Here is a 15,937-nt window from a genome sequence, read left to right as displayed (position 1 = left end):
TCTCTCTCTCTCTCTCTCTCTCTCTCTCTCTCTCTCTCTCTCTCTCTTTCTCTCTCCCTCTCCCTCTCTCTCTGATGAGAATGAGGTTCAAATGTTGTCTCTTCCTCCTAACCCTCCTCTATTATATAGACTTCTATTTGTACATTCCAATTATGTGAGAAAATGTCTACCCTTCTCCTCTTTTTTATTTCAATGTATTCCTCTTCCCCTCACTTTCCATTTTTCTTTTAAGATAATCTCAATATAGCAGAACAACTCCCGGGCCTTCTGTTCAAGTAGACTTCTTCTATGGCCCCTATTGGTGATAGAACACTCAAGGGATACATGTATCATCTCTCCATGTTAGGATATAAACATTTAGCCTTGTTTAGTACCTTATCATTCCTCACTCATGTTTTAGTTTTTATACTTCTCGTGTATCTTATTGTTGTATTTCAAAGTTCTCTGCAGTTTTTTTATCCGAAATAAAGGTCTTATATTTCATTAAAATTCAATTTTCTGCAGTAGCATTATACTCAGTTTTGCTTTGTAGATTATTACCTATTATGGTATAAATCTTTATTTTTTTTTTTTTTTTTGCCTTTTGGAGACTCACGTTCCAAGCCCTTTTCTCCTTGGTAGTGGTAGCTCGAAAATGTTGTGTGATCCTGATCTCATGAGTGTACTGTGCGAATACTCAATGCTTCTTTGTTCTTTGTTTTCCTTTCTCGATGCTTATATTATTTTTTACTTTGATATGGAAAATTTGGATCTTGACTCTGGTATTTCTAGGGTTTTTCATTTTGGGATTTCTTTCAAGAAGAGGATTTTTCATTTTGGAGTTTCTTTCTACTGACTAGTAGATTCTTGGTAGTTTTACATTGCTCCCTGCATTGAAGAGAACTTGTTATTATTATGATTTCTTGAAATATTATGGCTAGGCCATTTTTTTCAGTCATAGCTTGCAAATAGTCTGGTTATTATTCATTTTTTTTCTCTTCAATATTTTCCAGGTCATTAGTTTTTTTTAATATAATAAATTTTCTTCCATTTTTTCTAGTATTTTGATTTTATTTCTAATGTTTCTTGATGTCTCAGTAACTATAATTTGTCAGTGCTAATTTTCACAGTGTTTTTTTTATATAAGATTTTATACCTTTTTCTGAGTTGTTTATTCTTTTTCCATATTTTTTTAAATTAATTCTCAAGACTTTTTCATTTTTTTTCCTTTGGCATACTCATTTGATTTTTAAAAATATTTTAGCTTAAAAAACTTTGTTTTTATCTCTTCCAGGAATTCCAGTTCAGTTTATGCTTAAGTTGAGTTTTTCTGTAAAGCTTTGCTGGTAAATATTTTTGGGTCATTTTCCTTGGGTGCATCACAAAATTTCCTGTCACTACTAGAGTTATTTTGGGCTGATTATTATTTTTTTTTGTTTGCTGATTGCTTAAAACTGTTCTCTGACTTTGGAATTTATAGTAAGGCTAGTATTTGTGCATTTACAGGAGTTATATCTGAGTTTTTGTCCTCTGAGTCCTTTTGATGTTTTCTTCAGGCATTGAGTATTGTGTTATTTCAGAATGTTAGGAACATCTCAGGCTGGGGTTCTGGATGTTTTCAGTGTTCCTAAAGTGATGTGATCCAATCTGGTCATTGCTGATATATTCTTATACCTGCAGGTGCTTGATTCAGTTTTGGGTCTAAATGCTGTGCTTGTGGGCTTGTTCCTGGTTGGAAATTCTAGTACACTGTGGATGGACTTAGGATCTATCAGCCAGCTAAGAAGGATTGCACATTTAGAGTGATGGAACTGCTGAACCCTCTTTGTTCTGGGATTACTGCTATTATTATTATTACTCTTAATTATTATTATTATTCCACTCCATATTTCATCATGGGCTGAAAGATAAAAATGAGTCCCTGTTCTGCTCCTGGTTCAGAGCCACAAAGCTATTATTTGCTTCTGAATGTGTTCCTTGCTCAGCAAACAGCCTCAACCCCATGAGTGTATCCTCCATCACCCCTTTATGGAAGTCCCTTTCTCAGTCCACCACTGATAGGCGACCCAGAAGTGAATGCTAAGCACCAGAGCTGCCAGAGAGCACCCTTTCCTAAACCATGCACTAATTTGAGGAGCCCCAAGGGACCTCTTCCTTCCTGGTTTTATCCTTTCCTTGTGCACAAACTTGGTCCTGTTCCAGTTCTTGGGAACTATAATGCATTGCCTGGTGTATTCATGGCCAGATCTTATCAGCAGTGTTTATACACCTCTGCTCTCTGACTACCTTCCTGACATGCCCTGGGTTGGAAAATGATTCACTTTGATATTTTTTCTTGGATATCTCGATCAGGAATGTTATCTTGTTTGTTTGTTTGTTTTTTAGATATTTGTGAAGGGGTTTGATTTGGGGAGCTGAGCTATACTTTATTCTACTTCTCCATTGTCTTGATTTTGACTCTCCAGAATTATATGTAATATGGATATATTAATTTCTTTCCAATAAGATCAGGGTTGAAGCAAAACTCGATTATTACTTTGTATAGTGCATGAAACGCTAGCTATAGCCATGTGACAAGAAATGAGAAATGGAAGAAATAAGCACAGACAAAAATGAAACAACACTTTTTGCAGATGATTTGGTAGTCTCTTTGAAGAACCATAAAAATCAACTAAAATTAAATACACAATAACATCAGCAAAGTAGTAGGGTATTTAAAACTATAAATTATCTAACTTTTTGTAGAATACCATACAAATTGAGTATGAAGGGATAGATGAAGTCCATTAAAATAACTATAGAATCTATAAAATACATGGAAGTGTACCTACAAAGACATACTCACAATATAAGAATACAACTACACAATACCATTTACATTAACAATTTCAGACATCAATACCTGCAGAAGTATTAATTGATTAATTTTGAGCCATGCTCAAGCTTATGGAACATAATTTATTTACTCAGTGCCATACGAAAACAAATTGCTAAAGTTTAGAGCTTGAAACTACAGAGCTTGAAAAAATTGACAAGCCTCTTTTTGAGGAACAAACTGTCAATCATTTCAAGATAAATGAAGAAAAAACGTGAAAAGGAAGGTAGGCTAAGAATACCAGATCTCAAATTAAACTGTAAAAGTGTAATCATAAAAAATGATTTGTTACAGTTAACAAAAGTGAAACAATGGACCAGATTAGGCTAACAACATACAAAAACAAAATAATTTAGAAACATAATATTCAATAAGTCCAAAAGACCAACAAGTCCTGGGAAAAGACCACACCATTTGATAAAATCTGCTTGAAAAAATGAAAAGCATCTTGGCAAAAATGAGCTTTAGACAAAGGTATCATACCACATACCAATATGAATTCCAAATGGATACATGATTTTAATATTACTGGCCACACCATAAATAAAGGGCGCAGAAAGGAAAACTTCTTACAGCTATGGATAGAGGAAAAGGTCATGACCAAATGAGGGAAAGGGAGGATCACAGAAGATAAACTGGACAAATTTTGATTAAATAAAATTGAAGTTTTTACACAAAACTAACACTTAAAATTACAAAGGAAACAGTTAAATGGGAATAAAATCTTTGTAACAATTTCTCTGACAAAGGTCTCATATTTGAGACATGAGGAACTGATTCAAATATATAAGGATAAGATTCATTCCCCAATAAAAGTAGACTAAAGTGAAAAAAAAAATCTTGTAAAAGAAATCTAAGTATACAATTGGCATACCAAAATGTTCTAAATCACTAATACTTAGAGAAATGTACATCAAATCAACTCTGAGTTTGTACGTCTTACTCATCAGATAGGCAAAAAAAAGGAAAATTAAATTGACAGTGGTGCTGTGGAAAAACAAAGTATACTAATACATTGTTGGTAGAGTTGTGAACTGATCAAGCCATCCTGGAAAGTCATTAACCTGGACATACACAAATAACCTTTGACTCAGTGATACTACTGCTAGGCATGCTACTCTAGCATAATAGGGTCAGCAAAATGTTTGCAAAAGTACACAATTGAGAACAGAAGGAACATTGATAGGAAAGAGGCAAGTAAGACAGTTTTGAAAGGAAATTGTTTTGTACCTGGAGGGAGAAGCAAGTTATACACGGTTCATTTTGGTGGCTACATGCACAATCCTCTTCTTCTCTTGTTTTATGTTTATGGAAATGCTTGCATTGATTGACATTTCTTAAGGTCAGAATATTTTTTTTTTAATAAAAGTACTTGGAGATACAAAAAGAAAAAAAATAGCATTCACAAATGTTAAAAAAAATCCAAATCTAGTCCCTCTTGCTCATGATAACCATCCACATACATAATATCTGTCATGCCACTCATAAGTCTGTGTTCACCATCTTCCTTTCTTTCCATTAACCTTCATATGGTGTAGACCCTATTACCTTACCATTCTAGACAACTCTCTCTAGATGTGTTTCCTTTTCTCTATATCTTCGTAAAATGTAGTTACTCTAAGTTAAATTGGTATTGCAGGTGTGGTCTACCTACACCATAAAGTGGTGCAACATTCATCTCCATTTAATACATTATGCCATTTTATGTAGTCTAAGATAGCATTAGCTTTTTTTCCTCTCAAATAGCACAATGTATATAAGCAATTCGCTAAACTTAAAGTACTATACAAAGATCATATTTATCTTTGTTGTAGTTTGCAATATCATTTATGTTGAAAGAGATGATATTTTGAATGCATGTAGAAATTTACATTGATGTTCATTTTTAACTTATTGAGTCTCGCCCAACTTTCTACTCTGTTGAGATCTTTCGGGATCTTAAATCTCCCATTCTCCCAAAATGGCAGCTAACCTTCCTTGATATGAGTCGTCTGAAAATGTGCTAAAATGTGTTTTTGCCCTTGTTACTCTTGTATCTCCAACACTTAACACAGTGCCTGTCCCAGAGCAAGTGATTAATAAATGCGCAATTTATAGTAGATTTTTTTTTCTGGGAATTTGATAAGGAAGTCAATATCTGTTTGTCCAAGTAAGTGAAAAATCAATTGAAATCCACAATAATTTATTAGGTCACTACTTTAAGTAAGGCCCAGTGTAGGCTCTGGGTATACCAAGACAAAAATCATGTGGTGTCTGTCCATGAGGAAACAAATTTTATTGGTTGAAAATTAATATACATATAAGTGAGCATAAAATGTATAGACAGTAAATAAAATTGACTTTGTATTGTGGGGGACATACAGCAGGAATGGGCTAAGGAGAAACCAACTTCCAAGTTGACAATGAGCCTCTGTTGAATCTTTCTGGAATCTAAGTCTTCAAAAAATTCTGAATCTGCCACTCCAGGCTCTTCATTGTCCTTCTCCGCATCTTGTCCTCAAGAATAGCAGGATGGAGCTTGTCAAAGGTTCTACTTCAACCTTGACAAATGATTAGTACAACATTTCCCTACTTACCATTGAACTAGAAACTTAAGGGTATGTGTCCTCAGAGATAAAAAAGCAGGAAAGGACAGGATCAGATGCAATTTGAGGAAATAGGTAAATTGGGAGCTCTGAGCCAATTTTAACAAAGAACGACAATAATATTTAGAATAATAAGAAAATCATTTATAATTTACTATTCTGACAATAATCATGGGAATTAGAGCATGCAAATATGCTTATTTGGAAGTTACAAATGAGGAAATCAAGGTTCATTGAGGAAAAGTGACTTGCTTAAATTTTCACAGTGACCTCCAATTCCATCCCGGATCTTCTAATACCTAGTTCAGTATTTTTTTACTGCCTTGTTGTGTGAGTTTATTTTTTTTATTTATTTATTTTGGCTAGGCAATGGGGTTAAGTGACTTACCCAGGATCACACAGCTAGTAAGTATTCTGTATCTGAAATGGGATTTGAACTCAGGTCCTCCTGAATCCAGGGCCAGTGCTCTATCCACTGCACCATTTTTTCTTCCATTTTTGTTGAAAGTTTATTTTTTTTACTGGTTTATTTTGTGGAAAACTTTTTAATAACCTACATCTCTTTCATGTTCAGTGTCACATTTGATCTTCACCAAAACCTTTTCATTGTTTTCAAGTCTGAAATTATTACGCCCATTTCAAAGAAGAAGAAATTGAGACTTGGAGATTTTCAATGATTTAGTCAATGTCACCTAACAAAGAAATGGTGGAAGCAGGACTAGAAGCCAATTTTTGGCAATGGCCTTACACAAGTCCCTTCTTACCTCACTTTGCTAACAATAAGGTAATAATGACAAAGTACCCATGAGAAAAAGTTTTTTTTCTTCCCCCAATGGTTAAAGCTGAATTTAATGGTTTGTTTTGATTAAGAGTTGGCAGCAGAGCTGCCAAGTATCTTCAAGGGAACACAATCTCCCAAAGGTGACAGGGCTTCCAGGTCTCCATAATTTCCCTGTCTTCCCTGAGTTCAGCTACTGACATTGAAACATGCCACTGTAGGGCTCAGAGTTGGGGAAAGAGCTGGTGGATCAAATTCCCTGATTAATTCACTCACTGCTTTCTTTTGTGCTTCCTGAGGCTGAACTGAATGGAGGTTAGGAGCAGACATCAGTTACTTGATTGCCATTCATGCCACAGCAATTGCCAGAAGTGACCTCTCTACCATTAGGAGCCTTTGAACTCTTGGCCCCAATGACTAGTGAAGAGTTTCACCAATCCAATTCTGTTTCCTAGACTTGGGACTTTAAGGCCAAAGTTACCCTCATGGGTAAGTCATTTCACTTTCATTTCCTTATCAATAAACTGTGAGTAATTATATCTGTGGTACATATTTCATAGGGTTGACTTAGGGTTCAAATGAGATCTTGTATGCAAGTTTTGTTCAATAATTCATGGCCTCTATAAACACCTGTCATTATCCACTACTTGCAGCTTTTCAAGTTCACCATTCCTGAGTAACTGAAAGAGCCATTTGAGGGATGGGTGATTGTGTAGTCCAAAGAAACACCTAAGTTAACAATGTTGATAAATTATTTTATTCATTACTGTTAATTAATTAATATTAACAAAGTTAAGGGTATACTGTGTGCAAGACACTGCAGTAGGAACTTTAGGGAAGTTTGACAAGAAAATTTAGGTGAGAAAGAGTCCTTGCCCTAAATGATAATAGTTCATATTTATGTAACATTTGGAAAAAGCTTAAATTTTCTCATTTGAATCTCCCAACAACTGTTTGAAATAAATACCATCATTATTATGTCCTTCACCTTTTATAGAGAAGTAACCTGAAGCTGATTGATTGAATTAAGTGGTTTGTCCTGACTTACACAATTAATAAGTGTTTGAGGTGGAAATTAAATCCACATCCTCTTGACTCAAAGATTAAAGCTCTTTCTACTACAGCACATTGCCACACTAGTACTTTGTAGTGTAGTTACACCTCTCTCCTCTTTTCTCTGTTGTGTTTCTTGGAGCATCTACTCATCCATTAACTTGTAAAAGCCCACTATCTTGTACTGATCATGGTAAGTCTCATGTCTATAACATTTAATTCTTGATCCTTTCCTTACAGTCATTGTGTGAACTCTATACCCTAAGAAATATTATTCCCATTTTCCAAATGAGCAGAGAGAGGTGCAAAAGGGTTGATTAACTTCCACACAATCACAGAAAAAATTAGTGAATGCCCAAGCAATACTAGAACCAAAATCTTCAGATTCCAAATCAAGTATCTTTCCAAGACAGTGCTGTTCACCCATACCTGGGCATTTCAGAGTAGAAAAGAAATCACTTTGTGAGCCCTGGAGACCAAGAAGGGTTCTCTCTAGACTTGGGAACTCAAGAGGACCCAACAGTGAATACATCTGTGGAAAGGATTGTCATAGATTATGTCTATACATTTTTGATTCAATAATATCAATGACAAAAATGGCACAGGTACCATGTATGAGGCAAACAATTCTATAAATTTTGACTCTAAGTTGGTCGTTTGTTTTCTACTTAATATAGTTCCTATTATGTGAAAGGAAAATCCTTCATTGTTGCTAATTGTAAAAGTTGATTTTGTTCTACTCCTTTAAAAGTCTATGAGATAAAGTTTTATTTATTTATTTTATCCTTACCACTCACTTTCATATTAACTATATCAGAAAAAAAAAGTCCTTTAACAGTGGTGCTATGTAGACGAATGGATATCTTTAAAATTAATACAGGTTAAAAGTGTCAGAATCATTGATTCAGAGATGGAAAGCATCTCAGTGATCATCTAGTCTAATATATTTCTTTTAACTACAAGGAAACTGAGGTCTGTGATATTCTAGAAGTAAAAGACATTAAGGGTTTTGTGAAAAATAAAACAGACAATAACAGTAGTGTTAATTAAAATATTGGTAGAGAACTCTGTTATCTAGTTTCAAGGTTTTCAAAACACTTTAAAGAATTATCTTCTTCTATTCTCAGAACAGCCCTGTGGTGTAAGTACCATTGTTTTATCGTTTTTCAACTTATGAGTGAATTGAGTCTATGAGCTGAGGTTGTTTCTCCATGGTCATAGCAATCTAGGAGACACATTTTTTACGTAAAATAAGAAATGAACTTTGTCTCTGCACACCTCTGATATAGATATATAATACATATAGATATAGATAGAGAAATAGATATATGTCTGTGTGTGCCTATGTCTGTGTATCTGTGCCTGTGTGTGTTTGAGTTGAACAAGGTATCAACTAGCCCTTCCCTCAAGACTTTAAGTGAGAGGAAATCCAGTACATGTTAAGAAAGCCCCTTCCATTTCTGGATAGCACAATTTTTGGAATATGTTCCTTACGTCAAACCTAACTTTGTTTCTTCTTACCTTCTAACCATTTCTACTGGATATTCTCTTTGGGTACAAATAAAATGAACCTAATTCTTCCTCCATATGTTAATCTGGCAGATACCTGAAGATATCTAATCTCAACCACTGCCATGACACTCATCTATTATCTTTTCTACATTGAATACCATCAGTTACTTCCACCAATTTCAATATTGGAAGATTTTGAAGTTCTTCTCCATGCTGGCTGAACTCCTCTGGAGAATCTCTAGCCCATTAATGTCCTTGCTAAAGTGTTCAACCCACTACTTAGCATGTTGCTCCAAATGTAGAGTAGAGAAGACTACCTGGGTATGCTTGGATACTGTGTCTCTTTAGGCAGTATAAGTTCAAATTGGTTTTCTTGTAAGCCATGTATGGCACAAGGTAATTGTGGGGATCAAATGATCCAATCTATTTAAAGTACTTTGCAAACTATAGAGAGGCAACTCTGGTAAAATGGAGAATGCACTGGGACTGGAGTCAGAAAGTGCTGATATTCAATCCAGTCATAGATACTTAAGGTATGACCCTGGGCAAGTCATTCAACCCCTATTTACCTCTCTTTTCTCAACTTTAAAATGGGGTAATAGCAGAGTCTACTTCACAGGGCTGTTGTGAGAATCAAATAAGAATATTGATGAAGCATAGCACAGTGCTTGGCCAATAATAGATCCTACATAAATACTTTTTTCCATTCTCTCCACTAACATGTGTGCTAATTCTTATTAACTTTGGTATCAACTATTAGTTTTTCTGTTCTTCTCAACACAAAGATCATTCTATTTGTCAGAGGAAATAGAAACAAAATACAAATTGAGCAGCTCTGCCTTTGCTTGGCATTCATTGTACTTGTTTCATCAGTATTGAGAATCAGTCCAGTTCCTTATTTGATTATCCTTTGTTTCCCCAAATAGTCAATTTTGCATTAAATAAATAAAATTAAATCAATTAAATTAAAAAAATTAAATAAAAATAAATTAAATTAAATTTAGCATTTATACACACCTTTCACAGTCTTTAGCTTTCTGGGCTTCCCTCAGTTCAAACTACATGCTGACACTCCTACAACTCTCTTATTATAATATAGGATCTGCTTTTGTATTTATCATTAGTTATCTATCTTTTCTTTTCTGCAAACTTATTTTTCATATCTAAGTCTACATGATTGTCAATTTTTCTTCCTGTGTCTTCAAAATTTTATTCTTGAGATTTTTCTTTCCTTTCAAGTTTAAATTCCCTACAGAATGATCCTTTATCCTTCCTCTAAACTGCCTAGAATTGACTCTTCCTAAGTCTACTATGCATATCTGACAATTGGTAGTTTTCCTTTCTTTACCTATCTCAAACTTTAGGGTGGTGTAATTACTTTTCCTCTACTCTTGTAACATTCCCATTTATTTTGATTTTCCCTAATAATTCCTCATAATTTATGAGAATTAAATGCAAGATAGAGTTTTCTCATATTTGTTTCTTCATTTCATACCTTTTTATGTATTAAAATATTGTTTTTATCAAGAAATAAATAGCCATTCTTTGAGGAGAGAGACGGAGATAGACAGATAGCTAGCTGGATATACAGATAGAAAGAGACACACCAGGAGAAGCAGGCAGAGAAATAGAAGAGAAAAGAGTCAGGAAGAGACAGAGAGAGACAACTATGCAGAGATACAGAGATAGAGAGACAGAGACAGAGAGAGGTATTGAGAGACAGAGATGTGGAATAAGAGAGAACATTCTGACAGATGTCCAGATAATTGAAGACTCCCATCAGAAATATACTGATAACCATATAAATGCTTTTCACCATGTTTGTTTTCACTATGGTTCCTGGTTTTCTTTAATGAGTATATTTTCTCAGTTTAAAAATAGTATAAGAGCCTGTTTGTAACTTATTCTATTTCATTCAGATATGAGAAAAACCTTTCCAGAACCATATTCAAGGTATCATTCCCATCCCTAAAGTCTAAATTGTACCTTGGCAGCCAGATTTGTTTTCATGTATTAGAGATTGTAACTCATCTTGCCTGCGAGGCATAATTCCTTCCTGTGGGAGATTTTAGCTCAAACTTGAAACCGACTAACTGAAAAACTGGTGATTTCTGTGGGACCCAAAAAATCATATAGTGAATGAAAAAACAAATAACCCTGTTTGTGGCCACCTTCTGTTTCTACAGTGGTAGTGGTGGAGAATTGGAAAAAGGACAGGCTATGGGAAGGAAACAAATTTAGAAGACATACATTTATTGTTAAGTAAGCCACCAGTGGTCTTTTGGAGAGATGATTCTTACAACTGTACAACTGGTGTCCATTGGCAACTCCTCCTACTCAGGAACTGGTGACTTCAGTCTATTGCATAAACCTTGAAGCTGCAATGATTACAGGAGTAAACAGGATCCCAATGAATTCTTGGCCAATTTTCTTTGAACCTCTTATCCCTTCTCACAGTTTTTTAACTTTCCTCTTATTTGATTCTACCTTCTTCATTATTCTTCTTTCCTCTCTTCTTTATCAGAGTGAAACATATTCATAAGCAAAAATCTAGTTCCCCAGACTTGGCCAATAGTAATACCTCCTCTTATGCTGATTTTTGCCAGAGAAAAAGGCATTTCCCTTTCCTGAAGTGCAAAATGTTACTTTGGTGATGATTAAATTTGTAGTAGATTGCACAAAGTGAGCAGTAATACATGAGAGAATCTCTCTATCTATGAGAAAATGGATGAGTGGATTTTGAGGACCTAGAATAATTGCTTTGACAACTACCTAGATGTTCTTTTCCTCTTAATCGCTATTTTTAACTCCCACAGAAGATGTGTCTCTGACCATGTTTTATGTCTCGCAGTCATTCATCATGCAGAGTGGATTTTTCTGATGGTTCTTCTTTTGTTGCAGGTGAATGGCATCACTCTCAAATGACATCCATGGAGAACAGATCTGAAGTGAATGAGTTCATCCTTACAGGATTAACAGATGACCCAGAGCTTCAGGTTCTGCTCTTCATAATGTTCACACTCATCTACCTCATCACCCTGGTAGGGAACCTGGGGATAGTAGCTCTGATCTCCAGTGAATCCTGCCTCCACACCCCCATGTACTTTTTCCTCAGTAACCTCTCTCTGGTGGATTTTGGCTATTCCTCAGCTATCACTCCCAAGGTGATGGCTGGACTCCTCACAGGGAACAAGGTTATATCCTATAGTGGATGTGCTACACAGTTTTTCTTCTTTGGGTCTTTTGTTACTACTGAAAGTTTCCTCTTAGCCTCCATGGCTTATGATCGCCATGCTGCTATTTGTAAACCTCTATATTATACTACCACAATGACATCTACAGTCTGTGCACATCTGGCCAGTGGAGCTTACATCTGTGGCTTTCTGGCCTCCTCCATAGTCATAGGAAGCATGTTTAGCCTTTCCTTCTGTAGGTCCAACACAGTCCATCACTTTTTCTGTGATATTCCCCCTCTCCTAGTTCTCTCTTGCTCTGACACTCACATCACTGAGTTAATACTCTTTATCTTAGGGCCACTAAACAGCCTTTTCCCGTTTCTTGTCATCTTTACCTCTTACTTGTTAATCTTCATCACCATCCTGAAGATCCGTTCTGCTGAAGGCCGCCAGAAAGCCTTCTCCACTTGTGCTTCCCATCTCACAGCAGTGTCCATATTCTATGGGACAATCTTCTTCATGTACTTGCAACCCAGCTCAAGCCATTCCATGGACACAGACAAAATAGTGTCAGTGTTCTACACCATGGTCATCCCCATGTTGAACCCTCTGGTTTACAGTCTTAGGAACAAAGACGTCAGGAAAGCTTTTAGGAAAGTTGTCAGGGGACGACGACTTCAATTTGATATATTTTTTCTTAGAGAGAAAATCTAATCCTCACCTTCCCAACTCTAGGACCTAGCCCCGAAATCAGGCTATTTTTCTCATGCACAGAGAAGTACATAATCCAAACTTTTTCAAAGATAACATATGTAGTAGAGAGTGTCATAGTTTTGGAGGTAGGAGAGACTTGAACTTACGTTGTCTTACACACTTGCATGCCGTGTAGCCCTAGCAAGTCCCAATCTCAGTTTCCTCATATTTAAAGGACCTTAATAGTACCCTCTCTCTCTTAAAAGATTATTATGTGGAATGAATAATATGAGCATATTATCTTCTCTTTCTTGTTCGGTTGTGTCAGGCTCTTTGTGATTCCATTTTGAGGTTTTGTTGTCCAAGATACTGGAGTGTTTTCCCATTTCCTCCTCCAACTCATTTCACAAACAAGAAACTGAGCCAAAAAGGGTTAAGAGACTTTCCCAGCATCATATAGCCAGTAAGTGTCTGAGGCTCTATTTGTATTCTTGAAGATGATTCCTCTTGAGTCCAAGCCCAGTGGTCTATCCATGGTGCCACCTAGATGTGTGTACTCACTCACACACATTTAAATTGAAGACAGCAATTGTAGTGATTTTCTTGGAAAGAAGATCAGTTACATAATTTTAAACAATTTATTACTTCAAGAGCAAAGCCACTGAATTGCTTGGAACATTTAGCTTTAATGTTAATGGCATTGCTTACACAGCAGCCCCTAAAAGAGGGATGAGCTGGTAAATGCTTAAGAACCAGCTTTCCTGAAAAAAAAATGTATATGTGACCTTCATTTTAAACCTTTTTTTTTTGCTTTTTATGCAATTGTGTTTAAATGACTTGACCAGGGTCACACAGCTAGTAAGTGAGAAGTGTTTGGTCTGTGGTCGGATTTGAACTCAGGTCCTCCTGACTTCAGGGCTGGTGCTCTATCCACTGCGCCACCTAGCTGCCCCTTAAATCTATTTTTAACGTATTATTTTCTCCATCACTTTCCAAAATCTAGATTAAAAACCAAACAATAAATAAAGTCCTGATCTGTAGCATTTCTTTCTCTCTACCATCCAGGTGCTCATGCTTAACATGGAATTATTTCTTTGTCAACCATTTGGAGCTGGCTTCAGAGCACTGCAACATTATGATTAACTTTAGGAAGGAATATAAACTATAGGATGGTCCTAAAGGCCTGGAAAGATCTTTGATCTTTTGTGAGACACATATTTCATTGTAACATCAATGTAATATCCTGATGCCATCTTCAACATCAATTCCAATCTAGCTAATATGTTCTTTTGTTGCCTTATATGTTTCTTTCTTTGAATAAGGGTTCCTTTGAGGTTTTGTTTTGTATTACTTTTCATACCTTTTGATTTTTCTGTTGTATGAAATAAAGGCTGGCTATGATTTAGAAACTTGAATCATTTTATAAGAGCTAGAGACCCATCTTGACCACACTGGAAGAAACTTAGGAACAAGCTACACTCCAAGAATGTAAGTTGATTTTTGAGGAATAACTATTCAAGGGTAACAAGATAACGAAAAAGGTAGAGAGAAATCATTTTTGTAGGTCATTATCCAGTATTACAAATGGTCCATGTGAGCCCAGAACTCTCATTGGGTAGTGAAGGGCTTTGAAATGGGTTACGTTGGACTTCAAGTGGAAAGCAAGCATAGATTTCACAAGGAAGTAACTGAGGCCCAGCTATGCAATATGTCTTTGTGTTTCTTCCCACACTTTGTCACTATCCATTCTCCATTTGTGATTTGAATTTGGGGAGCATGCAAAGATGAGATTTACTGGAGATGATTCTATATAAGGAACAATGAAAGAAATGAGTATCTTTGTTTTGGTGAATGAGTATTTCAGTGTGGCTGGGTGAAGTATTTTGAAGATGGGTCTCATTGGAGAGACATTAGGCACATTCTGCTGAGCTCTGGAAGGCAAAACAGGGAGCAATGGCTGGAATGTTCAGAGGCACATTTTGAGTTGAAGCAAGGAAAAGCTTTCCTAACAAATGGAACACTACACAATTGGCAACCTGCCTTGAATAATTCTTCAGTGTAGGTTTTCAGATGGGCTATTCTTTTATTGGGTGTGATGTAAAGAATATTCTTTTCAGTCATGGATTAGATTTGATGACTTCTGAGGGCTCTCTGACTCTAAGATTCTGTGATTCCCTTGCTCTATCCCTCTCATGAATTCCCACTGGAGGTCCACTTAGGTCACCCAGTGGATAGAGCACCATCCGTGGACTAGGAGGAACTGAATTAAAATCCAGCTGCCTCAGGCACTTACTAGCTGTGTGACCCTGGACAAGTCACTTATAATGAGCTTTCCCACTTCCCACCCTCCAAAAAAACCCAGGTTTTCTCTCTAGACCTTTGGTGCCTGGTCTGGTGTTCACATAATTTCACTGCTTCCAGATACCTGTAATCCTATTGGGACATATCAGACAAGTACCTTTCGTTCGTCCACATAAATCCTCATATGCCATCATGAACGTGGATTGCAAAGCATTAAAAAATACAGTATTCCAATGTTAGCTAACCTTCCTAGATTTGAGTTATCAGAAAATGTGATAAGACTGACACCTTTGCATTTATCCTGGTAGCTACTAAAAAGGGGCATATGTTCCAGAACTTAAATTGTATTATATAAACCAGCAATCTTCAAACTACTTGATACTGGCTAAGAAATAGAGTGGTGGATCAGTGGAATAGGTTAGGTATGCAAGGCACAGTAATCAATGACTATAGTAATTTATTATTTGACATTATTTGACCCCAGCTTCTGGGATAAGAACTCACTATTTGACAGATACTGCTGGGAAAACTGGAAAAGAATATGGCAGAAACAAGGCATAGATCAAAATCTCATACCATATACCAAAATAAAGTCAAAATGGGTTCATGATTTAGATATCAAAGCAGATACTATAAGCAAACTGGGAGAACAAGGAATAGTTTGCCTATCAGATTTATGGAGAACAGAAGAATTCATGACCAAACAGGACATAGAGAATATTTCGAAATGCAAAATGGATAATTTTGATTACATTAAATTGAAAGGTTTTTTTCACAAATAAAGCCAATGCAACCAAGATTAGAAGGAATGTAGAAAATTGAGAAAGAATTTTTATAACCAGTGTCTCTGATGAGGTCCTTGTTTCTAAAATATATAGAGGATTAAGTCAAATTTATAAGAATACAAGTTATTCTCCAATTGATAAATGTTCAAAGATATGGGTAGGCAGTTTTCAGATGAAAAAACTAAAGTCATCTATAGTCA

At 35.9% G+C, this 15,937-nt stretch overlaps 1 protein-coding gene and 1 pseudogene across 1 annotated transcript; both read left to right on the top strand.

Moving 5' to 3' along the window:
- Positions 1–11,613, top strand: part of LOC114042064 — a 14,819-nt pseudogene extending 3,206 nt beyond the window's left edge.
- Positions 11,614–11,703: 90 nt separating this feature from the next.
- On the top strand, positions 11,704–12,672 carry LOC114042063 (olfactory receptor 5B12-like). The gene has a single exon (XM_027860769.1). The coding sequence runs from the start codon at positions 11,704–11,706 to the stop codon at positions 12,670–12,672; it is 969 nt and encodes a 322-aa protein (XP_027716570.1).
- The last annotated feature ends 3,265 nt before the right edge of the window (positions 12,673–15,937 follow it).

The sequence above is a fragment of the Vombatus ursinus genome, unplaced genomic scaffold, assembly GCF_900497805.2.
Source record: "Vombatus ursinus unplaced genomic scaffold, bare-nosed wombat genome assembly UNPS02014248.1, whole genome shotgun sequence".
NCBI classification, from domain to species: Eukaryota; Metazoa; Chordata; class Mammalia; order Diprotodontia; family Vombatidae; genus Vombatus; species Vombatus ursinus.
The sequence above is the reverse complement of the archived record's forward strand: the minus strand, read 5'-3'. Positions and strand labels throughout refer to the sequence as shown.

Coding starts and splice junctions, on each gene's coding strand:
- LOC114042063 (XM_027860769.1), top strand. CDS start 11,704: ATGACATCCATGGAGAACAGATCTGAAGTGAATGAGTTCATCCTTACA.